This window comes from Coptis chinensis, chromosome 2, assembly GCF_015680905.1.
Source record: "Coptis chinensis isolate HL-2020 chromosome 2, ASM1568090v1, whole genome shotgun sequence".
Classification (NCBI taxonomy): domain Eukaryota; kingdom Viridiplantae; phylum Streptophyta; class Magnoliopsida; order Ranunculales; family Ranunculaceae; genus Coptis; species Coptis chinensis.
The window spans coordinates 71,002,943-71,027,633 of NC_141457.1; the positions used below are offsets into that span (position 1 = coordinate 71,002,943).

General features: G+C 37.8%; 1 protein-coding gene and 1 long non-coding RNA gene across 2 annotated transcripts; one reads left to right on the top strand and one right to left on the bottom strand.

Moving 5' to 3' along the window:
- Positions 1-2,771: 2,771 nt before the first annotated feature.
- LOC147517547 (cyanidin 3-O-galactoside 2''-O-xylosyltransferase FGGT1-like) lies at positions 2,772-11,961 on the bottom strand. The gene is made up of 2 exons (XM_086593630.1): positions 10,851-11,961; positions 2,772-3,259 (listed from the first exon to the last, which is right to left on the bottom strand). Exons 1-2 carry the CDS (start codon positions 11,521-11,523, stop codon positions 2,835-2,837), a joined length of 1,098 nt encoding a protein of 365 aa, XP_086449756.1. The 5' UTR covers positions 11,524-11,961; the 3' UTR covers positions 2,772-2,834.
- A 6,514-nt stretch (positions 11,962-18,475) lies between these two features.
- On the top strand, positions 18,476-20,403 carry LOC147517548 (uncharacterized). Its single transcript, XR_015213897.1, has 4 exons — positions 18,476-19,087; positions 19,217-19,279; positions 19,379-19,434; positions 20,017-20,403. It is a non-coding gene; the product is annotated as an uncharacterized LOC147517548 (long non-coding RNA).
- Positions 20,404-24,691: the final 4,288 nt, after the last annotated feature.

Below are 24,691 nucleotides of genomic sequence, written 5' to 3' on the forward strand. Positions count from 1 at the left end.
TATCAACTGCAATCTCCAAATCAGGACACTCACTAGAGCCGCCAACTCACTAGCGCAAGAAGACTCACTTGGGTCCTGACGCCCACCTAAGTACCACGCTCACTTAAGCTCATAGGATTCTTAGCATCTATAGTTTTTACTAGTTGATGACCTACGACTCTAGGATCAACTCAGGGAGAATGCTCTCCGCGAGCAACAAGCTTTCTTAAACTAACACGCTCTCCGCGAGAAACACGCTTTCTTAAGCTAACATGCTCTCTGTGAGCAACACGCTTTCTTAAGCTAACACGCTCTCCGCGAGCAACACACTTTCTTAAGCTAACACGCTCTCCGCGAGCAATACGCTTTCTTAAGCTAACACACTCACTCAAGCTCATATGCTTCTTAGCCTCTACAGTTCTTACTAGTTGATGACCTACACCTCTAGGCTCAACTCAGCGAGAACGCTCTCCGCGAGCAATATGCTTTCTTAAGCTAACACGCTCTCTACGAGCGACAGTCTTTCTTAAGCTAACATGCTCTCCGCGAGCAATACGCTTTCTTAAGCTAACACGCTCACTCAAGCTCATAGGCTTCTTAGTCTCCACAGTTCTTACTAGTTTATGACTTACACCTTTAGGCTCAACTCAGCGAGAACGCTTTCCACGAGCAATATGCTTTCTTAAGCTAACATGTTCACTCGAGCTCATAGGCTTCTTACCCTCTACAGTTCTTACTAGTTTATGACCTACACCTCTAGGCTCAACTCAGCGAGAACGCTCTCCGCGAGCAATATGCTTTCTTAAGCTAACACGCTCTCCGCGAGCGACAGTCTTTCGTAAGCTAACACGCTCTCCGTGAGCAATACGCTTTCTTAAGCTAACATGCTCACTCGAGCTCATAGGCTTCTTAGCCTCTACAGTTCTTACTAGTTAATGACCTACACCTCTAGGCTCAACTCAGCGAGAACGCTCTCCGCGAGTAATATGCTTTCTTAAGCTAACACGATCACTCGAGCTCATAGGCTTCTTAACCTCTACAGTTCTTACTAGTTGATGACCTACACCTCTAGGCTCAACTCAGTGTGAACACTCTCTGCGAGCAACACGCTCACTCGAGCTTACAGGCTACACGACCCATCACTTCTCGCTAATTGAGTACCTACACTTCTAGGATCAATTCAGTGCAGAACACTCTCTAAGAGCACCAGGCTTCCAGGGGCCACATCGCTCACTCGAGCAGAACGCTTCCATAAGCGCTAAAAGGTCCATTTACCTACGCTCACTCGAGCAGAACGCTTTCATAAGCGATAAAAGATCCCTTGACCTATGCTCACTCGAGCAGAATGCTTCTATAAGCGTTAAAAAGGCCTTTGACCTACTAGAGCAGAACACTTACATAAGCGCTAAATGGTCATTGGGCCTACGCTTACTTGAGCATAACACTTCCTTAAGCACTAAGGGTCCTAGACATACGCTCACTAGAGCAGAACACTCTCAACGAGCCGAATGCGTAATCAAACTAAAACACTCTCATGAGTTCAAACGTTCTCAAGCACCAAATGCTTTTTTGAGCTCCAACAAACATCAGTTCCTCATACAACAAACATCGTCCTACGTAACACGGTTGGTATTTATGATCACGTCTGTTCACCTTTTCACATATGCTAGCCACGCGCCACCATTCTCTATCATCAGATCGCTTCTATATACAACACGACCTAATGAGAAGGGGCTGTGTGAGGGAGTAATATTCACATATAATGAATATTAGGCGCATGTCCAGGATAAACAAAAATATCCTACCGACCTCATGTCCTCGTCATCCGAGCTCGCTTCATAAGCGACTCACCTCATGTAGGTGATCTACTTCGACTCGTACTACAAGCAATAACACCATCACCCAATCTAAAATATTCGTCCTACGAGCTCGCTCCAGGGTGACATAATTTGTCAGTGTGAGGGAGTAATATTCACATCTAATGAATATCAAGAATGTGTTCAGCATAACAGTAATATCACACCGACCTCTGACCTAGTTCCCCGAACTACGTCTGGAACGACCTACATCATCAAGTTACATCCATGAGTTGCTACATCATTCTATAACAGATCGACTCGCACATCTTTACATAGAACGTTCTACCTCATGACTCAGTCTATCTTCTAGAAGCAATCATTACCAAAGCCTTACTGCAAGTTACGAACCACTGTAACTGCTCCCCATCATTACAAACTTCCTACCAACACCATTCCAACACTCCTTCTCAATCTTAGCCCTACATTTGTGTAGATCAGCACACGTGTCAAAGGGATCTTCACTTTCACCAGCTATAAATACCTCCCCTATGAACTACGCCAGACCTGATTCTTCTCTCCCCCCAGAATCGAGAGATAGATACGTAGGCAGTTCGCTCAACAACGAACTTGGTCTTTCCCATTTCTAAACCCCTTCTCCTCCTTCTTATTTGTAAGGGATAACTAAAACGACCTTTACAAAATCGTTATTCAATTGGCAGCAGTTTCCTGCCATTCATCGTTCCTCTAAATCAACTCGCCACAAGCTATATGGCACATAAAAATAACTTATAGTAAATGCATAATATCATAAACATATATAGACATTCAAAGCTTTATCTATAGTCTACACCATATATAAACTTGTTCTACATTACTATCAAGTATCAAGGGCTGATGGTCCTATACTCCTATTACTGAAGAGGGACAAGAATAAATCTCATGCGTAAAAATAGAGTTCTGGACTTCTGGTACTAGGAAGTAGGAAGCACATAATTGAACCGTACGTTTTCATTTTAGAACATTATTCAGTACCAATGCTCCGTCTAGCACCCCAGCCTAATCGACAAGATCTTGTAGTTTCAGGACCAAATTGTCAATGTAAGAGGAATCCAAGCTTTCTTGCGACAAGAAGTCCTTCCACTTGGTTTTATTAGCTTTTATTTCAGTTCCAACCTTGTTATCTTCATCCATCACCATCTTAATTGCCTTGAACACACTTTCCGGATTGAACCACCTATCCTCTTCCCTCCTCTCTATTTCTACACCAGCCTTCAAATATGTACTAATCCTTCTTGCAGACACAAAGAGTTCTGTTCCTTGTGGTAAGAGCACAATCAGACACTCGTTAAGCAAGGCTTCCCATAAAGATGAAGACCCATAGTGGCTAATAAAACATCCAACTGAAGGGTGTCTTAAAATCAGTTGTTGCTGCACCCAACCACCATAAACCACCCCTCTTCCCTCCACCCTCTCTTGAAAACCTTCTAGCAGGGCTTAAATCTCTGATTTTAGCTCCAAATGGAGGTTTCAAAGCCACCAAGAATGGCAAACCTGTCAACTCAAAACCCAACAACAATTCCTGGAACTTGTCCTTCTCTAAGACGCATTCACTTCCGAATGCATAATACACAACAGAACCAATCTTGAAACCATCTAACCAATTAGCCCATCTCTCCTCCAAAGTAGAAGAGGCCGGCTATAACACCCCGGCTTTTTCTTTTGTTTTCCTAGTATCAAAAAATAATAATAATAATAAAAATTGATAAAATGGATAGATGATAACTATCAGTTAAGGATAAAAGTCCCGTAAGTAATAGATAAGTGTTGTCCTTGTTTTTCGGTGAGTTTTCTCACGTAGAGTTTTTGAGGGAAAAACACAGCGAGAATTTTAGAAGAAAAAAAGGGGGGAGTTTTACTGAAAGAAGAAAAGAAAAGTTTTTCTTGTAGCTGGCTGATAATCGGAGAGCGCTACAGGTGAGTAGTTAATTTTTCTACTTCACCGGTATACAGAAATAGTTTTATTGTTCATTCTTCTTCGTCATGTCTCGTTATTAGTAAACTAGTTAAATATCGGTATATTGTTTTGAGTTATTATTTGAACTGTTGCGGCTTATTGGGCTGTTGAAGCTCGAAAGAGCGTCAATGGAGGCGTCGCAAGTCCAACAGCAAGAAATTGCCAGTATTTCTATTTGAACCTTTATTATTATGTTATACTGTGTTGTGTGTGGGTTGGTTTCGGATTGGTGGTCGCGATTTGGAGGAAGGGTACAGACCTAAATCAGGTTGATTGTTTTGGTGGGTGATATGGGTTTAGAATCGGTTGTGAGGAGCTGTTCAAGCTCTGACGGTGCGTCAATGGCGTCGCCTGCCCGTTTTTATTTTGAACTATGGTAGTTGTAGTGATGTTTAATTGGTTGGTTTGAGTTTGGGTATTGAGGTTGGAATGAGGGTCATCGAATGGGTCTTTGGAAAGGGTGAAGCTCGAAAGCTCCATTAATGGCGAAGACGCCTGAGGCGATCCTTGATGATTAATTCTAACCATTTTTGGTTGATTTTGTTGGTTGATTGATAAAGGGGTTGAAGTTGCTAGGGTAGTGTGTGTAAAGGCTGCAAATGGTGGTGGTGGACAAGGCCCAAAATTTTGATATTGGTTAATATATCGGTGTACTAAAAAACCGAGATATATCGGATATCTCGGATTTTTTGGTGACCAGTCCAAAGTTTCTAAAATATCGGATATCTCACCGATATATCTCGGATATCTCGCCGATATATATATGATATTTCGGAAATTTCAATATTAAGTTATTAACAATTGGTCAAAAAGTCAACTGATATATATCGATTATCTCGGAAATATCGATTATATCGGCGATATAAACTTTCATATCGGAAATTCCGATATATCTCGGAAAAAAAGGGGTTCAATATTCGGTGGATATATGTCGGAAATATCGATATCGGTGTACCAATTTACCGAGATATATCGGCGAGATATCGGATATCTCGGCGATATTTTGGGCCATGGTGGTGGAAGCTTGAAAACAAGCTGTTAATGGCGGCCAGAAACATCACAGATCTACTTTGGAAGAAAGGGATTGTTTTAACTAATTGAAGCTTTCGCTTTTGTTAAAGTTGGTTGGGTTTTTATGTGGGTAAAAATCGATATGATGAAGTGGGAGGAGGAGGAGAACCCGATTTGGTAGCTGGTGGTGGAGGAGGTTGCTGGAGCTGGTGAGGGAGATGACCCTTGGTTGGGTTTAAGATTGGGTCGTACCCCTCATAGTGTTGTTTGAGGTCAAACCACGAGTCTTGATAGATGGCCGGTGGTGGCTGGAGGTGGAGGAGAGAGTCTTTGTGAGGAAGAAAGAAGATGAAACAAATGAGGGTTGTTTTGTTTGGGCTTGGGCCGAACTTAGTGGCTGGGCTTGAGTGTTTTGAATTTTGACATTTCAATTTGGGCTTAAGTTATGTTAGATTGGGCCTGTGAAAGACTAAACCCTTTGGGCCTTAGTCTTTGGGGTTTTGACCAGAGTTGACTGTTGACTGTTGATTGTTGACTAGAGTTGACTATTGACTAGAGTTGACCTTGACTATTGACCAGGGTTGACTTTGACCAGTTGACCCAGATTTGACCTTTTAACTCGGATTATGATTCGGTCTATTAAGATAGGTCTAGGGCTATTAGTATGGTTGGCTTTAGGCTAAGACATTTATATATACGTGTGTATGTGTATTAACTACTATGTGATATTTTAGTTTTTATGATATGCAACGTTATGACACTTAGACATCAATCTAATTAATAACGCGTAAACAATTTTGATAATATTTTATTGCTACATTTGTCCATATTCTGAAATATGTGAAAATCTTGAAAAAGTCAACCTTCCACAGTCAACGGTCAAAGGTCAAAGTCAAAATCAACACGTCATGGTCAAAGTCAACGGTCAAAGGTCAAAGTCAAACTGTCATTGTCAAAGTCAAACTGTCGTTTCCATGTTCGACAGGTTCAGGGTCCTAGCCATGGTTCATGGCTAAGGTCAAAGGTGCATGGCTCATGGGCTCATGACCAAGATAATGGTTCGGACCCAACTGACCAAGCCCAAACCTTAGAACCTGAAAGTCTAAATGTTGAAAGACCCATTGGGATCTCTATTTTAAATCCTATGGACTGGCCCCAAACAATATTAGAAACTGGCCAAAAACAGTTAAGTGGTTCTGTCCAAAAATTGAACTGAACCCGGCCCAAAAACTTTAAATTAAACTGGCCCAAACTAAACAAATAAGATCGGGCCCAAAGAAACTAATTGGAAAAGGCCCAAACAAAATAAAATAGAACTGGTCCAAACTTAACAAAACTGGTCTGGCCCAACAACTAGAACTAAAGCCCAACAATTTAAAACATAACCGGGCCCAACCAAACAACCCAAACCCAAGAGAAACCGACCCAGGCCCAAGCCCAGCCGGTCATCTTCTTCCTCATGCTTCTCCTCCACCAGACCACCAAAAATCGACCACCACAACCTCCACACACCACCCTACACAAACCCACCGATTTTAATCCCCATAATAAACCAAACAACATTAATAAAAACAAAAACCCCAAATCATTCAATCCCTATACTTCATCAAAACTAGATCTACAATATTTCGATCTCCATTAATGGTTCCTCAAGCTTTAACAGCTGCCCCCTCACTCTACTATACTCCCCTACTTCAACCAATCATCAATTCACCACACAAACCATCGAAAAATAGTTCAATACATTTTACTGGAGTGTTTGGGCGAGCCGCCATTAACAACTTCCAAGGTTCAGCAACCCCCATCCTTCAGTACACGACCCAATCACAGTTTAAACAACACGCTTCACCCATCCACCCCGACAGTTTCACCATCGATTTCAATCTCGACAGTTTAACCATCGATCACTCACCCTCCACCAAATCGCGAAGACGCCATTGATGGACCGTGCAAGCTTCACAGCCACCCCCAATATCAATAACCAACCTCAAATCCACAAAGTAAAAAAAAACCTAAAGACAAGGGTTCAAATAAAAAAGGTCTGGACAGGTAACGCCATTAATGGCCCATCAGCTTCGACAGTTAAAAGTCGAGTTTCCGAGTCTCAATAGAGTTTAATCTAATAATATGACACGACGCCGAAAATAACCAGAGAATGAACAGTAACAATGGACGGAAACATTTGACAGACAAAAATGTCTGTATACCCGTAAAACTAAAATATATGTTCGATGAAAAAAATAATAACATAACTACTCACCTGTATTAAAACCCGACGAATCCCTCATCGTCCGAATCGTCGCGCTCCACCCTCCAACAATCCAGCTTCTATCTCTGCCTCCATTTTTATTATATTTTATTCTCTAAAAACCCTATTCTCTAGAACAATGTGATTATATACTTGGGTTTGAAACCCAAGCCCAACACAGACTCGGGCCCAGAAACCAGGCCCACATATCTCAAATCCAATCCAGCGAATTTAATATAAATAATTAAATAAATAAATAAATAAATACGTATTTTAAATACGGGCGTTACAATACACGTACACCGTTGGAGTGTGATCTAGTGTGCATACCACACATTGTTGGTGTTTGATCCTATGTGATGGTAGAGAGTTAGTATGCATCGTTGGTGTGTGAACCAGTGTATACTTGCATATCGTTGGTGTGTGAGCAAGTGTGCATGCATCACATTGTAGGTGTTTGATCCTATGTGATAGTGGACATAGTATAAGTCGTTGATGATATGAATCTGTTGAACTATGAAAGAATGATTTTAATTAAGTGTTGGTAATTGAAGAAAACTAATTACGTTACGTTTATTCCTTTTAAGGTGTGTATACTTGCGTATACACATATGTCTCATTTTTATATGGGTGTACTATGATTATTGGGTGCTAGCTGTAAATGATGTGTTTAATTTAATCTCCCTACAAACCTGTTCTACATTATTAAAGTTTAGTTGTGGGGATATAATTAATATATTAACTTTATACTCTATAAAGATTTATTAGTTGATGTACTGTTGTTTGGTTAATCTACACTCTACCTTGAATCTCGGGACGAGATCCTTTTAAGGTGTGTATATTATAACACCCCGGCTTTTTCTTTTGTTTTCCTAGTATAAAATAATAATAATAATAATAATAATAATTGATAAAATGGATAGATGATAACTATCAGTTAAAGATAAAAGTCCCGTAAGTAATAGATAAGTGTTGTCCTTGTTTTTCAGTGAGTTTTCTCACGTAGAGTTTTTGAGGGAAAAACACAGCGAGAGTTTTAGAAAAAAAAAAGGGGGGGAGTTTTACTGAAAGAAGAAAAGGAAAGTTTTTCTTGTAGCTAGCTGATAATCGGAGAGCGCTACAGGTGAGTAGTTAATTTTTCTACTTCACCGGTATACAGAAACAGTTTTATTGTTCATTCTTCTTCGTCATGTCTCGTTATTAGGGTTTAGGGTTAGTAAACTAGTTAAATATTGGTATATTGTTTTGAGTTATTATTTGAACTGTTGCGGCTTATTGGGCTGTTGAAGCTTGAAAGAACGTCAATGGCGGCGTCGCGAGTCCAACAGCAAGAAATCGCCAGTATTTCTATTTGAACCTTTATTATTATGTTATACTGTGTTGTGTGTGGGTTGGTTTCGGATTGGTGGTCGCGATTTGGAGGAAGCGGTACGCACCTAAATCGCCGATTGTTTTGGTGGGTGATGTGGGTTTAGAATCGGTTGTGAGGAGTCGCTCAAGCTCGACGGTCTTGCCAATGGCGTCGCTCCGCCGTTTTTTTTTTGAACTATGGTGGTTGTAGTGATGTTTAATTGGTTAGTTTGAGTTTGGGTATTGAGGTTGGAATGAGGGTCACCGAATGGGTGCCGAAAGGTTGTTGAAGCTTGAAGCTCCATTAATGGCGCACGCCTTGCATCGCGTCTTTCGAGATTAATTCTAACCATTTTGGTTGATTTTGTTGGTTGATTGATAAAGGGGGTTGAAGTGGCTAGGGTAGTGTGTGTGAGGGCTGCAAATGGTGGTGGTGGAAGCTTGAAAACAAGTCGTTAATGGCGCCAAAACATCACAGATCTACTTTGGAAGAAAGGGATTGTTTTAACTAATTGAAGCTTTCGCTTTTGTTAAAGTTGGTTGGGTTTTTATGTGGGTAAAAACCGATATGATGAAGTGGGAGGAGGAGGAGAACCCGATTTGGTGGTTGGTGGTGGAGGAGGTTGCTGGAGCTGGTGAGGGAGATGACCCTTGGTTGGGTTTAAGATTGGGTCGTACCCCTCATAGTGTTGTTTGAGGTCAAACCACGAGTCTTGATAGATGGCCGGTTGTGGCTGGAGGTGGAGGAGAGATGCTGTGAGGAAGAAGAAGATGAACAGTGAGGGTTGTTTGGGCTTGGGCTTGGGCCGAACTTAGTGGCTGGGCTTGAGTGTTTTGAATTTTGACATTTCAATTTGGGCTTAAGTTATGTTAGATTGGGCCTGTGAAAGACTAAACCCTTTGGGCCTTAGTCTTTGGGGTTTTGACCAGAGTTGACTGTTGACTGTTGACTAGAGTTGACTGTTGATTGTTGACTAGAGTTATTTGATTTATTGACCGAGTTGACCTTGACTGTTGACCAGGATTGACTTTGACCAGTTGACCCAGATTTGACCTTTTAACTCGGATTATGATTCGGTCTATTAAGATAGGTCTAGGGCTATTAGCATACTTGGCTTTAGGCTAAGACCTTTATATATGCGTGTGAATGTGTATTAACTACTATGTGATATTTTAGTTTTTATGATCTGCAACGTTATGACACTTAGACATCAATCTAATTAATAACGCGTAAACTAAAAATACAAGAAACAAGATACTCCTACGTTCTCTGAAATAGGATATGCAATAAAGTTCAATAATGCGTAAACAATTTACCGCACTCTTTTAGAACTCTCCACGCCTCAAGTTTTGGAATTGAGTTTTATGACCGTTGATGTCATATGTTAGGTGGGCATTTATTGAATGTGTCATAAATGGCCCGTTATCGTTATCTATGGGTATTCATTGAATGTGCCATGAATGACCATATTCTTTGAACTGCCCTAGAGAGGAACTAAGGTATTCGCCTTGTGGGTTAGTTGTATTCTTTGATTATACGAGTGTTTGAGTTTACTTTTGAATACCTAATATAATATCTACATATGTTATATAGAAGTTCTAACTTTCTTTTGCAGGAGGGTAGGACTTAATAACATTTTGTGCAGGGACGCGGTCCTACTCTTATACAGCAGTGGATATCGGTAAGTTTTAATTCAATGATTTAGATATTAAAACGAATTATTAGAATGAGTTAATATAATGAAAGTTTTGCTTGGGAAGAAACTATGCCGGTTGAAATGACGGAACTACCTGTCTTCCAAACTGAGAATGATTAAGTTATGGGAAAATATAACGTGATTGTTTGGATAATTAAAGTATGATAATGGTTTTATGTGGTTAGTCTACTCATACCAGCAAATTCCATTTTTACTGACCCATGTTTGCTTTGTTTTGGCAACGTGGGTGTGTTCTTGGGAACATAGGTAGAAGGCAGTGGAACCGCGGCGTTTCATTTGGATTTGATTTGGAGCAGTCCGTTAGTTCTTTTATTAGGTCTGTTCTTTTTGAAAGTATGTAATAACGTAGTTTCATATTCATCATGGAATGAGAATACGATGTTGAGGACCTATTATTCTTAGAATGTTATATTGATGATTTTTGGATGGAAGATAGACTTTCATAAAATAATAAAGAGAATTTTTGGAGATTATTGTTGTTGTTAAGATTCTTTATGATGTGGGTTTTAGGTTTTGACATGTGTTGTATCCACTCCGTCATAGTCTGGATTTTTAGATAATTGAACCGAGTGATGTTTGATATATTTATATTTCAAATATTCATTTTTTTTAATTGTTTAGAAATTCGGACTGTGACACCGGCGGAAAGTCTATAACTGGGCCGGCTAGTACAAATTGTTTCTCATAATGGGTCTCAAGGCAGTCAGAGAAGGCTCAATCAATCTCTCGACAAGTCCTAAAACACCAAGCATCACACTCTTTCACACACTTCCTTACAAACTCAAGAGTCGTCATGCCGCTTATGAATTCCTTGTAATATTCCAACAATTCACGAGCTTCGTGAAGATGGAGGTATATCGAAGAGTCTGGAAAACAAGGTGGTGGTTGCAATAGAAAAGTCTCATCTAAATTTTCGCCTTTCGGGAGCTGAAGCTCCCGTACTGGAAGAAAAAGGTAAGCAAATGCTACTGGGTCGAGAATGGTATATAAAATGGGTTTGGCACCAAGGGGGCGCGCTAACGACGGAATCCAATGAAAGAAGTCGTAGAAGACAATATTAGGCTTAAGATCGCGTAAAACAGCTTCGACCTGGTCTGACATTTTGTCTATCACTTTTAAAAACAAAGGAGCCATGGAACGCGATACATCGGCCATAGTCTCAGTACCTAGTGGAAGTCCATCTGTGTGAGGAACAGTAAGGGGAATGAAAGTGATGAGATTTGGGTGGAGGTTATATGGTTCAAATTTGAGCTTGGTTTTGTTGGTCAAGAGAAAAGAAACTCTGTGACCTCTCTGTGCTAACTTGTTCGAGAGTTGTAGGAATGGTATTTGATGACCACCAGCCAAAAATGGGAACATAGCAACATCAAGAGCAAGGTTACTGCTTCTCTGGGAACTAGACATCTTACAATATAATAATAATGTGTGTCCGAAGTTCGAAGGTTCATATATAAGAAAAAAACAAGGTAATATTTTTGGGATTTGATTTAGGAGAACCTACTGATATCCGCATAAGTAGGACCGTTATGTTGTGGTGAATCTAACAGATCCCATACAATTGAAATGAGGCATGAAGAAGACGACCGGAACTTGTTTTTTTTTTTTTTTTTTTAGTAACTTACGATATATTATATATTAGGATGTGAGCCTGTACAGGTGGGGGTGGTGCCTTTGTCTCCACTAGCCACAGAGGAGGATCTCCCTCCCATTGATTGATTGATAGGGGTCTTTTAGCAGTATGGTTTTATGAGATAATATGTCACTTTTAATTTTTTCCCATATTTTCCCCTTTTATTTCCCTTCAGTTTTTTACTTTTTTATTTGTATGCAGATCTGTACTCACCACAATCTAACTATCGGTTGTCCTATGCGGAGTTCGGCAGGAGAGAGAAAATTGGGGAAAAAAATCAGTAAGGATGAGTAGCAATAGTAGGCCTAAGGCTGAGTCCAATGGCTCCCTATCCCTTTAAAAGTAGAGCTAAAGTCAATAAAGTAGAGCTAAAATCAACATATTTTACTCTCTATCTATTTTACTCTCATATATAGAGAGTAAAATAGAGATAGAGAAAATAAAATCCTTTCAGATATATACATAGAAAAATAATGATAGAGTAAAATATGTTGACTTTAGCTCTATTTTGTTGACTTTAGCTCTACTTTATTGACTTTAACACTACTTTTAAAGGGATAGGGAGCCATTGGACTCAGCCTAAAACGGTACAGTTTTTTGTTTTGGGGAATTGGGAGGGACCAAGCGAAATAAATGGGAAAATGGCAACGAGCTATCAGGACCATTTCTAAGCAGAAATTGAATACGAATAGAAGTATATCGAATTGTTTTCGATGAGAGGGAGAGGTCCGTCTTCCTCCGCACGTACACAGTGGTTCATCTTCGTCCTCCTCGCACTGCCTTCCTATTTGTTTTTAGGTTTAGTTTTGGTTTGTCGGTTATCTCATTTTCTTTTGTTTTTTTCTTTTTATTATTTGGAAATGATCGTTTTGAGTGACGAAACCAATCCGCTGACTTTTTTAATCTAACTTCAGACCTTCAGCAATTTCTAGAAGAAAAAACAACTAAAAAAAGTATCAAACTTTACAAATTTTGACAATATGGGACCAAACTTATTTTCTTGACAGTTTGTTTGATTTTTGCAATGTAGGAACTTCCGTCAAATTTCTCTAACACCGTTTATAATTTGTATTAATTTTCATTTTATAAATTAATACAAATGAAAATTAATTTGTAATGTTGAAAAAAAATTAATATAAATTAATTTGTAATGTTGAAAAAAATTAATATAAATTTTCTAATTTGCAATGTTGAAAAAAATAAATTAATTAATACAAATTAAAAACGGTGTTAGAGAAATTTAATGGAAGTTCCTACATTGCAAAAATCAAACAGTTTAGTCCCCAAACTGTCAGGAAAAAAAGTTTGGTCCCCATATTGTCAAAAAGTGTAAAGTTTGATACCCTTTTTAGTCGTTTTTCGTTCCTAGAATTAAGCTCTTGAAACAATATAGATATTTGAATAGAACTACCTCTGTAAACCAAAAATACTACTCCCTTTTTGTCTCTAATTATACAACCAAATCCTTATTTATCTGGTGACAAAACACCATCAAAGTTTAACATCGCAGCAGGTAGTAAAGGCTTATTCCATATGCATTGTTGCAATATTTGTGGCTTCATACGTGTTTGAACACCAAGATGCTACAGAAAGGATTAGTAGAATTGTCAGAGGCCTCTTTTACAACTTTCTGAAGATATACCTTCATCTTTCTCAAAATGTCATTTGTAGCTTGCAAGGTGGTGTGACTCTTATGCTTGAATCTCCTACAATTCCTCTCATTCCATATAGCATAGACAGTTGTATTTATCATTGCTCTTAAAATTTCAGAATCAGTTGTAGAACCTCTGGTCCTTCTCATAAGAGTGTACCATTAATGATTAAATTCCTTAACAAAAGGATCCAATCCCATATGCCTCTTGACTTCAGATCAAATGGTGTTAGTAAACTGACAGTTAAAGAATAAATGATGAGAATTCTCTCTATCATTATTACATAAGCAACACTCTGAATGATGTAAAATATTCCTCTTTATAAGCCTGTCTTGAGTAGATAGACAACCACTAAACAATTGCCAAGTAATAAAAGAGTGTTTTGGAATGGTAAGCTTCCCCATACCAGTTTGTACCATTTAACTTTCTCTCTTATCTTTTCAAGACTCATGTAGGCAGATTTAATGGAAAATAACCCAGTTGAAGTTTCAGTCCATACCACAGAGTCCTCAGTAACCAAATCATTAATCACAACACTCATAATGAGATTTTTCAGCTCTCCAGAAGATAAGTTTAGAACTAAATCATTCTAGTGCCCATCCATGATCAGTTCACTAACCTTTGCATCATCAGAAAGGGGAATAAGATGTTTTGCTTAAGAGTTGTTCACTAGAAGCTAGCTCCTCATAACACTAAGGATGATGCCACACACTAGTCTTTTCACCATTTGCTATAGTGTACCTCATAAATCTAGCCGCAGACTTTCTTGTTTCAAGATACATCTCTATACCCAAGAGCAATCTTGAGGAATCTTCATAGACCAGAAGTTCTTACCTCTAAGATGATATTCCCACACCCATTTAGTCCATAGAGTGTCCTCCCTTGATGCAACTTTGAAAATCAAACCACAGTAGGCAGCCACATTCCAAACGTTTAGATCCACAACATTCAATCCACCCTCCATCTTGCTATACCTTATAGTTCCATGACTAGCCTTGTGCAATTTTCTGTCCATACTAGGACCAGACCAAAGAAACCTATTCGTTATCTTGAAAACATAATTTACTACTCCACTAGGCAACATAAAGGTTTTTGCCCAATAGGTATGTAAAGAAGAAAGATTCGATTGTATTAACTAAAGTCTACCAACAAAAGTGAAGACCTATTCTTCCAATTTGTTACTCTACCTGTAATCATTTCTATCAGAGGTAAACAGTCTTGAGGTCCAATTCTTGATGCCGAAAAAGGGATCCCAAGATACTTAACAGGAGGTGTAACATGTCTAAACCCAAGAAAATTTGAGAAGGTTTTACTAACATCAAGGCTAATACTTCCCGTGAGCAAGGTAGTATTTGAGACAATTAGTTTCAGACCTGTGAGATTTGAGAAAGAGTTCAGTACTTCACTAATACCTTGCAAAGAAGCTCCTTCCCTTTTACAAAAAATAAGAACATCATTAGCAAAGCACAAGTGCGTAACTAGCACTCTCCTACACTTTGAATGGTAAGCAATACTTTTATCAGCAACTGCTTGCTTCAGAAGACTGCCTAACACCTCCATTATGAGTACAAACAAATATGGTGACAGGGGATCACCTTGTTTGATACCTTTCATACTATCAAAATATCCTTGAGGGTAACCATTAACAAGTATAGAGAAACAAGGAGAAGTGTAGCACATTTTCACCCAGCCTATAAACTTAGAAGGGAATCGAAATCTGAATAGAATATTTTCAATAGCATCCCAACTCAGAGAATCACATGTTTTATGAATATCAATCTTAATAGAGCATCGAGCAGCACCATGTACTATATTATAACCTATAAGGAGCTCATGAGCAAGAAGAAGGTTATCTTGAATTACTCTACTGAGCACAAATGCAGATTGATTTAAGCCAATTAGAGCTGCTATATGAATCTTCAATCTATTACTGATCACTTTGGAGATGCATTTGTAAATTACATTACAACATGCAATGGGCCGAAATTCATCAATCCTGGAAGGTTTATGCAGTTTAGGAATGAGACATAAAAAGGTAGAATTAGTACCTTTATGAATGTGGGTTTGCATAAAAATAGAGACTTGACAGCCTTAATGAAATCATCACCTATGATATTCCAAACTTTCTTGAAAAAATATACATTATAACCATCAGGCCTTGGTGAACTATTCTCCTTCATAGAGAATAAAGCTTCTTTTATTTCTTCATTCCTAATGTCTTCACATAGTTCCCTTGCCACAACTTCATCCACTTCATTTCTCAACTGTAAATCTTCCAGTTGAGCATAGTCGCATATAGAATCTGAAACCTCTCCCAGAAAAGACTTATAATAACCTATGAAATCTTGAGAAATATCTTCCTGGCCTTTTAATCTATTGCCTGAGAGATCCTCCAGTGCTCATATAAAATTTCTATGCTTATTCTCTTTAATAGTATTGTGGAAAAAGACATTACATTTGTCACCATATATCATCCAATTATATTCAGTTCTCTATTTAAAATCCACTTCTTCCATCTCTAAAAGTAAAGTCATCTTGGTCCCAGACTCTCTTTCCTGAAGTACAACGCTGAATTCAAAGGTTGTTGTTGTATCATATTCTGAATTTGCTTAAGGTCATCTCTTGCAACATCAAACCTTTTCTGCAAATCTGATAGGTATCTCCTCGCCCACCCTTTCAATTTGGACTGGACAATTTTCAGCTTATGAGTTAAAACATACATATGATTACCATAAACTTCAGTGTCCCAACACAATTGTATAGTCTGTAGAAAATCAGGGTGTAATGCCCAATAATTGCAAAACAAAAAAAATATAAAACAACAAAATCTGTTGAACACCAAAACTTACTCACGTCCCACCTACTCCCCGTTATACATGTGTCCACACCTATTTACATCTCCCAAAACATAGAGACCCACCATGTTGATAAATTGCCAAAAAAAAATATATTTTAAAGATAAACACATGAAATGCAAATTCTTATTACCATTTTCTATATAGGTTATTCAAGAAATTGGGTTGAACGCCCCTCGATTTAATCCTCCTACTCTAATAGGACACGGGTATACTTTTTTTGTAAAGCAGGTCCCTATAATTAATTTGGTTTCCTCGTGCCATCTCTTCTCAATTTGTTTAAACACGTCACTTGACCGCGATTTCGATTATTTCTCTTTCTACTTTGCCCTTTCTTTTGTTTCTCTTCCCAATTTCCTATTTTGTGCAGTAGATTCGAGGACCAACGAAATCAATACGAAGAAAATAAAGAAGGAGAAGAAGATTCAAATTTGTTAATTTCTTCATGATTTCAAACTTTTAGATATGTGAATCTCCCTATTATTTTAGATTTGTGAAGAAGAAAAAGTTTGGTGCTTGAATTTGGATCTTCGTTTGAATTTGTCTTTAATCTTCGTTTTCAAGAAAAAGTGAAAGAACAATGCAATTTAAATTTGTTCTTCTTTGATCTTTGAATCTACAACCGCACATTTATGTTTCCACACTAAAAACGAATCTTATGTTTACATTGTATTTAAGTAATTGAAGTTGTAGATTGATATTTTATGAGTTTGGTTAGATCAAAGTTAGAATTGTTTTTAGTGGGGTTTTGTTTTTTCATATGTTAGTTAGTTGGGTTTCATTTATTTGATTGATTTATATGTGGATGTTGTTGTTTTCATTGATTTAGCTTGGTTTTGAGATTTGTGTGTTTGTTTTGTTTGAAATTATTATTTAGTTTTAGGTCCTCCCAATAATAAGGGCATTTGCGTTGGATCTTATTTTTTTTCGTTTATTAGTTTTAGGTCCCTTCTACCGTTTTGACCCCGTTTAGTGTCATTGACCATATTTGACCATCTGTTCTTGTGTGTACGGTGTCACAAACTTTCAAAATGCCCTAACTACCACTCAGGCTTTGTGCATACTGTCTAAGTGTCCACACAAAAAACTCAAAATCTTGATTCCGATCAATTTACCTGGGCACGTATTGTAATCCTAGCTCCCCAATCCAATGGCTGTTAAAATTCCAAAGAAAAAAACATAAAATTAAATTAGAACAATTTCATAATTGAGTCGACTCAACTCGTCATCTTCTCCAATTGAAAGAATTCAAGGACCCATGAACAACACCATTAGTGTGGGGTGATCTAAACACCTATAATCGATGATTAAATCCCCGAAATCACATTTATATCTAATTCCACAACTCTAAATAATCACATCTCGGCTCTAAATCAACATAATCCGGCAAAAAGAAAAAAGTCGTTTTGAAGAATGAACGGATTGTTGAAAGTGGTAACCATTTTGAATTGATAAGAATGGAGTGTATGCTACTCTAGTGAGTCTACAGGTATCATTAAATAACAATGACCCCATCCAGAATATATATTCTTTTTGGAAAACAAGTTTTATCACAGTATCACACCCACTAATACAAAATAAAACTTCTCCTGAGTAATAACAAAAAATGTAGAAATAGTAGCCAAAGTATGTTCCTAGTAGAGGCCTTTCCTCACTCCTTTTCCTCTACTAGTATGTTCAACTCAATTCATTCTTTGTGGCTTTGTGCTGCTTCCTGCGCTATGAGCCTTTCCTTTGCTCCAGCTCCCCATTTCTTGTGGTAGTCGTCGTACTTGTCATTAAAGTTGGCCTTAATTGCCTCCACAATTTTGCTGAATTCCATCTTATATATCTTCATTTTTCACCGATGTTAAGCACATAACTGATGCTGCTTTCTTGTGGACAATCGATCCAAGACAAGCCTTCCCTTCACAATTGCATGTATAAGGAATCTCCATTTTGCAGGCAACCAAACAACTAGCTCAATCGGGCCCACATCATGAGCAATAACAACCAGCGTTTAGAAAACCGGAACGGACCGGTGGTTGAACCGGGGTCCGACCGAACGGGTAAATTTTCGGTTCAGTTAAAACTTGAGTTTTTGGTTGGACCCTCGGTCTAAGCTTAAACCGTGGTTGAACACTAAACCGGATCACCCATATTATATATATATATATATATATATATATATATATATATATATATATATATATATATATATGGGTGGGGATACAGCCACAGGTACTGTAGCCACATTGTGGACACAGCCGATCCAGACCACCGATCTCTTACCAATCCAACGGATATGAGATAGTCTTTGATAGCCAAATTCGAAATACATGAAATTTTGGGAAATAAAATTTTTTGAAACATAAAAACGAAATAAACAAAAAATCGATTGAACCTTCTTCTCCAAAATTAGATCGAGCAAAATTTTCTCTGAAACACTTTCTCTCCAAAATTCACGAGTGGGTTCTCTCTTTCGACTGTGTGCTTCTTTGAGGTAATTTCTCTCCTCCTTTGTAAGATCTTTTTGTCAGACATTTTCTTGATTTCTTCTTTTTGTTAATAATGGTGGGATAAAGAAAAATCAAGAAAATAAGTCTATGATAGAGGTTACAAAAATGGAGGCCGAACCACTCGTGTAGCCCTCGTGGGTGGAAACCACACTGCTTCCAGATTTGGTACCCGCTAAAAATTCACTAATCTGCTTTGATTATTTCTCTTCTTCTTCTTGATTTTTACTAAATCAAAGATCGATGATGGTACTTCTCTATTAACGTATTGTTACTAAATCAAAGATTGCAGTGAAGTTTTTGGAACTTGGGCTAGTGTTGTTTTTAGTTATTATGGTGAGAAAAAGTTTACTGATATATGATTTGGAGTTGGAAATTTGAGGATGGTGTCTGTTATTTTACTAGTTTAGAGCTTCTTTTTTTGAGTTTCTGAGCTACTTGTTTGTTTCTTTGTATTTGAAATAGGGTCTATAAGTCAGATTATTGTGGAGCCTTTTGTATTGGATTGTTTTTGTTTTTGGTATTAAGGTGAGAAATTTTGAAATGAGTGTCTGTAAATTCTTTAGTTGAGTTTATGAGCTTCTTATTCATTTTCAAAAGAGAGTTTCTTTGGTTTGTGTTTGACAGAGAATCGGTTAAGTTGAAGCTTATCGCAGATGATCATTGCTGTTTTAAATATTCAAGTGAGAAAATTTGAAATTTCGCTTAATTTCCCACTGTTCTGGTTTGATATGTTTGTGTTTATATTTTTTTGGTGATTGTTAGAAATGTTCATATGGAAATATTGACTGATTCTTAGGATTGTTCTTTTCACTTCTTCAAGGTTTTACTTCAAAAAGTTAGCCCCCAAACTACTGAAACAGAAATATGTTTCTAATTTATCTATCTTGGAATAGTAAATGTGCATTTCTATTTTGCTTTTAATTAGATAATAATAACCCATATCTGATAGGAGTAGATGAGTTGTTGAAGTAGTCGCTGAATCTCGAAAGCAAAGATACTTATGGTATAGCAAACCATCGCTTTGTGATATATGTCCACAATATTTGGATAGATCAGATTATAGACTGATAATTTGGATATTTTGAACCATCCTGGTGGGGAACGTTTAGATGATTGCAGGTTATCGATTTTAGAGAAAGTTTCTGGTCTTGATGGTATAAAAGCTGCCGACATTACAGCTAGAGCAGAGTTATGACGATGGTTTTTAGTCTCGTTCTTTTCCTTTTCTCACTAACCCCTGAATCTTGTTTCTGTTGTATCAGGACTGAGAAAGATATTACTCCCATTTGTGGGCTCCCTCATTATGGTGTGGTGAAGGAAGACTATCTGCTGATCAAGGCATGTTGTGTTAGGCCCAAAAAGAGGCTCTCCGTCAATCCCAAATTGAAACAAGGCTCTCCGTCAATCCCAATTGAAGCAAACATCTCGTCTTGCCTTTGAGGTTGTGGCTTCTTAGTTAATGAGCATTTTGGTTTTCTCTAGCTATATTATTATAGAATTAGAATCAATTGTAATGCTTGTATAAGGTAAATGTACATTTGAGTTCAGTATAAGGTAAATGTACATTGGAGTTCTGATGTAATTTAAAGTGCTTGTTAAGAAAATGCAATCTCAGTTGTCGCATCAATAAGGCACTCAATAAGTTGAGAAAGGAAAAATAAAATGAGTATTAAGCAGGTATGTAGTCAGGCACTGTATGTGAAGGCCAACAACTTAAGCGTTTGGAGTAAATGTTTGTACTCTTGTTTGTGTGAAAATTAAAATGGGATACAGCTTAATTTGTTCATATTAGAGGTTGGGAGGTCTTTCCCATTCATGCTTTGGACTTGGGAATAGATGGCATTCTCGGAATTCTCAATCACATAACGAAATTTATTTCGACAAAGTTAAAATGAACAAAATTTCTGACAGAACTTCACATAACAAAATGAACTTCCATTTTCCTCACAAAACTAAATAGAACAGCCTATGAATCCTGCTCTCAACCAAAGTCAACCAAAGTCAGAGAATAAAAGCTAAATATAAGCTGTCAGAGAACTAAGCACAGAATCAAACCGAACAATTTTAGGCTACAATATCAAAGAACTAAGCTACCACTTTCCAACCAACCACTAAAACCGAACTAAGCTACAATATAAAAGTTGTCAGAGAACTAGCAAATTTGACGGCATTTACCATTTTATTGAGAGTACAGGGAATGCATATTATTTATTTTGTTCTTGGTAGACACTGCGATTATTAGTATTTAGCTTAATTATTAGTATTTAGCTACAATATAAAAGCTGCGATTATTAGTATTTAGCTTAAATAAAAGCTAATTAAGCTAAATAAAAGCTAAATAAAAGCTGTCACAGTTCCTACAACTTAAATAGTTTTGCTGTCATAAACATAAAGATAAACAAGTTTCTACAAGCTGTCAGACTTCCTACAAGCTGTCAGAGAACAAGTTTTGGTTCGAAACATTGGTCCGAAACATAAACAGTTCCTACAAGCTGTCAGAGTTCCTACAAGCTGTCAGAGTTCCTACAAACTTAGTGGAGTAATTGTTTCCACTCCCTGCTTCAAGATCGGCTTCTCCTTTGATAATCGGGTCCTCCTCAACAAGAACTTTGACATGTTCCTTGCCTAGTCCTGGCATATCAATCTTTAACTGCATTGCTTCATCCTCATCCTTTCTGCTCCAGTTCTTTCCCCGTGGTTGATCGGCGAGCTCACCCAACATGCCAAAAAACTCGCCTATGCTCCTAGGTGTGGAGACAGGCTCAATGACATCTGCATATAGTAAGGAAGGAGATTTATAGAGTTCAAATCTTACACAAGAAACAAATATAATAACTACCCAGAAGCATAACAACATAAGCCATAGATGTTGAGAAACAAAAACATTTGAAGTAGATAAAAACAACCCCAACATCAGAAAATATGATACAGCCCCACCGTCCCCACATAATCAAAATCAGAAAAGAAGCATTGATGAAGTCAACCCCAAACACCCATCAGCATAGCAAGATGACAGATAGAGTTGCTACTTCAACAATGGAGAACCAGATAACTAGTCCATACAACTCTTTTTTATGAATAATTCAGATATTCACATCAATTCTAGTTCAAATAACTTCTTTTCGCGGTATATAAAATATTCAAGGCAATAGATATGAAACAACATCACTTAGACTGCACTGCAAGTCTTCGGGGATGGTTGTATAAGAACCAAGAAAAAAAGGGGTGTTTTTTTTCCGACAGATCTGTTAAAAGATTAGTAAGTGTATAACTATTCTCATTTAAGATCCGATCGATAGAGTTTAGATTAATAATGTGATACTGAAATCAGCACTAAAGCCTAGGTGATCAAGACAATCGGCTTTCAAGAAATGTTAAGTGGTCATAGAGTCATCCGACAGTTTTTATCTTGTAGAAGCAAACTTATATCAATGAGTTCGCCACACACACACACAATCGGCAGAAAAAATCAAATTCCCCTTCAGATTGGGTTTCATGTTAAAAAAATCATTAATGAGCCATTAACCAACCAATCAGTTACAAAACGTTATCACTTAGTTAAGTTAAACGCTAAATTGTCTCACTACATATATGAATTTTCCATGGCCTACAAACAAGCTATACTGATACAACCAAACAAGCATGTGACTGCTAAACCCGCACATGACCCTAATAGCATGTAACTTGTGTAGAATAATGCCACTTATAATGTTCATAATAATGATTATATAAGCAGCCTATGAAGCTAGATTATCAACATTTACAGTGACATCAAGGACATATCACATAGGTTTGATAGAGATTCTCACTTATTACACGCAAACTAGCAAATTCATAACAATCATATGTCCTCACAAAGCACATAACAATCATCACAAAGCACAAAGCACATAACAATCATCATAACAATCATCATTATATGGAGGCAAAACTATAAAAGAAGGCTTGACTTTGAAAAGTGGAAGCGAAACAATGAAATGAAGATAGATTCCAAAGTTTGGGCTATTCCTTAAGTTTTCTATTTTTGGTTAGCCTTTTTATCTCTCTACGTTTGTCTAGCTTTGATTGGGTACACAGAAAAGGCAAAGAACATTTACAACCAATGAGAGAATGAAACGTGGATACCTCGTCAGAAGCAACTATTGGTCTTATACTTTCTCTGTGTAATTTAATTATCTTCTACTTTGCATTGTCATTTGACTCATTTCTAGGTGGAAAGTAAGAAAGACACGGGTTGGGTAAATCCATGCCGTCGCGCTTTTTCAGTTTGTTAAAAGATTGGAAAATTCCGCTTTTGGGCTTTATTCGAACTCTTCATCCGACTTTTCAGGAATCTTTAGACCTCACGGGTTTGCTCAATTGTTTACTAGTCTGTCTACTAACAAAAGCTAGTCGATCACAAAGATAATGCCAGCGGTTCAAGTTGTATTAGGTCCGTTTGTTTTGAAAAGCCACGATCTGCACCGAAAGAATAACAAAGATAACCGTAACCTAATATAGAGATCAAGATCGGACAACTTACCTAGCTTGGGCATGAAGTAGTTCCACCAATCACGGGGTTGTCTTGCTTGAACCTTGAGTCAAAGTCACCTGCCGCCATTCAACTTCGTGGCTTCGTCCTTAATAATCTTCATTGCAGTAGAAAATGGACCAGGCCGGTCTTCAATTTCAGGCAATTCATCCGTGCTTGGAGCTGCAACATTAATCTCTTCCTCTTCCTCCTCTGCATGGAAATGAGCAAACTTAGGACCACTATGTTTGGCTACATCTTGGAATCTATTCCTGTCTCCCCTTCTTCTATGTGCTTTTGACCGCACACTCAACCTTGCACGCCTTTGCGCTCGGATTCTCGCAGCTTCCTGCAACTGAATAAGACTAGTAGTCGATCCCGTGGTCGAAGTCCGAAAAATCTTTTGCTGGATTTTCTTCCACAGAAAACAAGTTCAACTCTACAGGATCTACACCGAAGTTTAGGTTCCGGCTGTTCTTCCGGTGGCAAGTTCAAATCCAAAATCCCCTTCCCTTTTTCCTCTCGACCGCTTCCTTCCTCGCCAAGCCCAAGACTAGTTTCCAAAGCATCACCATCTCCGGTTTCACCCGACAAACTAGGCTTAGTTTCTTTATCAACCTCATCAGCATCTCTAACATTAGAAACTAACTCCTCACTTTCATTTTCTTCAACCCTCACTCTTCTTCGCGTGGATCTCCATCCACCAATACTCAAACCCAACGAAACACTCTCAGAATCCTTGTAAGATTTACTAGATATGGTCGATTAGAAAGAGAAATGGTTGAGAAATTTTGGTGAATGAGAAATTGTCGATTTACTTTTCACTAACATCGATCTAATTTTGGAGGAGGAGGATCGCCAAAATATTTTTTCCGAAATTTCGCTAATTTCGTTTTGGTAGTTGAGAATTGAGATGGTCGAGATGGTCCGTTGGATTGGAGATAGATCGGTGGTGTGCATTCATCATGGGCTAATGTGGCTACAGTGAATGTGCCTCTATCCTAACCCTATATATATATATATATATATATATATATATATATATTTTTTGAAATTGATAATGTGGGGAGTTGAACCTAGCACCTAAACAAAGATAGTCCAAACTCCAAACTAGGGTTGTCAATGGGCCGGACTTGAACATTACTCACCTATGTTCAAGTCTCGTCCAAATTATGTTTACATTTAGAAGGTCCAAGTTTCGGTCTAGATCCCCTTATGGACATGATCGGATTCTTTATTATTTCTCTAAAAAAACTAAAATAGAGTGTAGTAAGACGCTAACCCAAGCCTTATATATATGTGGCATTACAATACTAATCCATCAAGCCTCTTAACATTTTATGTATATCAGTAGTTACAAATTTAATAGTACTTATTTGAAAAACTAAAAAAATAACCTTAATTAGTTTTCGGGTCTGGCTTTTATC

What these genes read in the sequence shown, in the direction of transcription:
- LOC147517547 (XM_086593630.1), bottom strand. Translation starts at nt 11,523, where the DNA reads ATGTCTAGTTCCCAGAGAAGCAGTAACCTTGCTCTTGATGTTGCTATG. An exon ending in TGCTTGGTGTTTTAGGACTT is followed by an intron (nt 3,260 to 10,850) that starts GTCGAGAGATTG and finishes CCCTGCTAGAAG; the next exon opens with GTTTTCAAGAGAGGGTGGAG.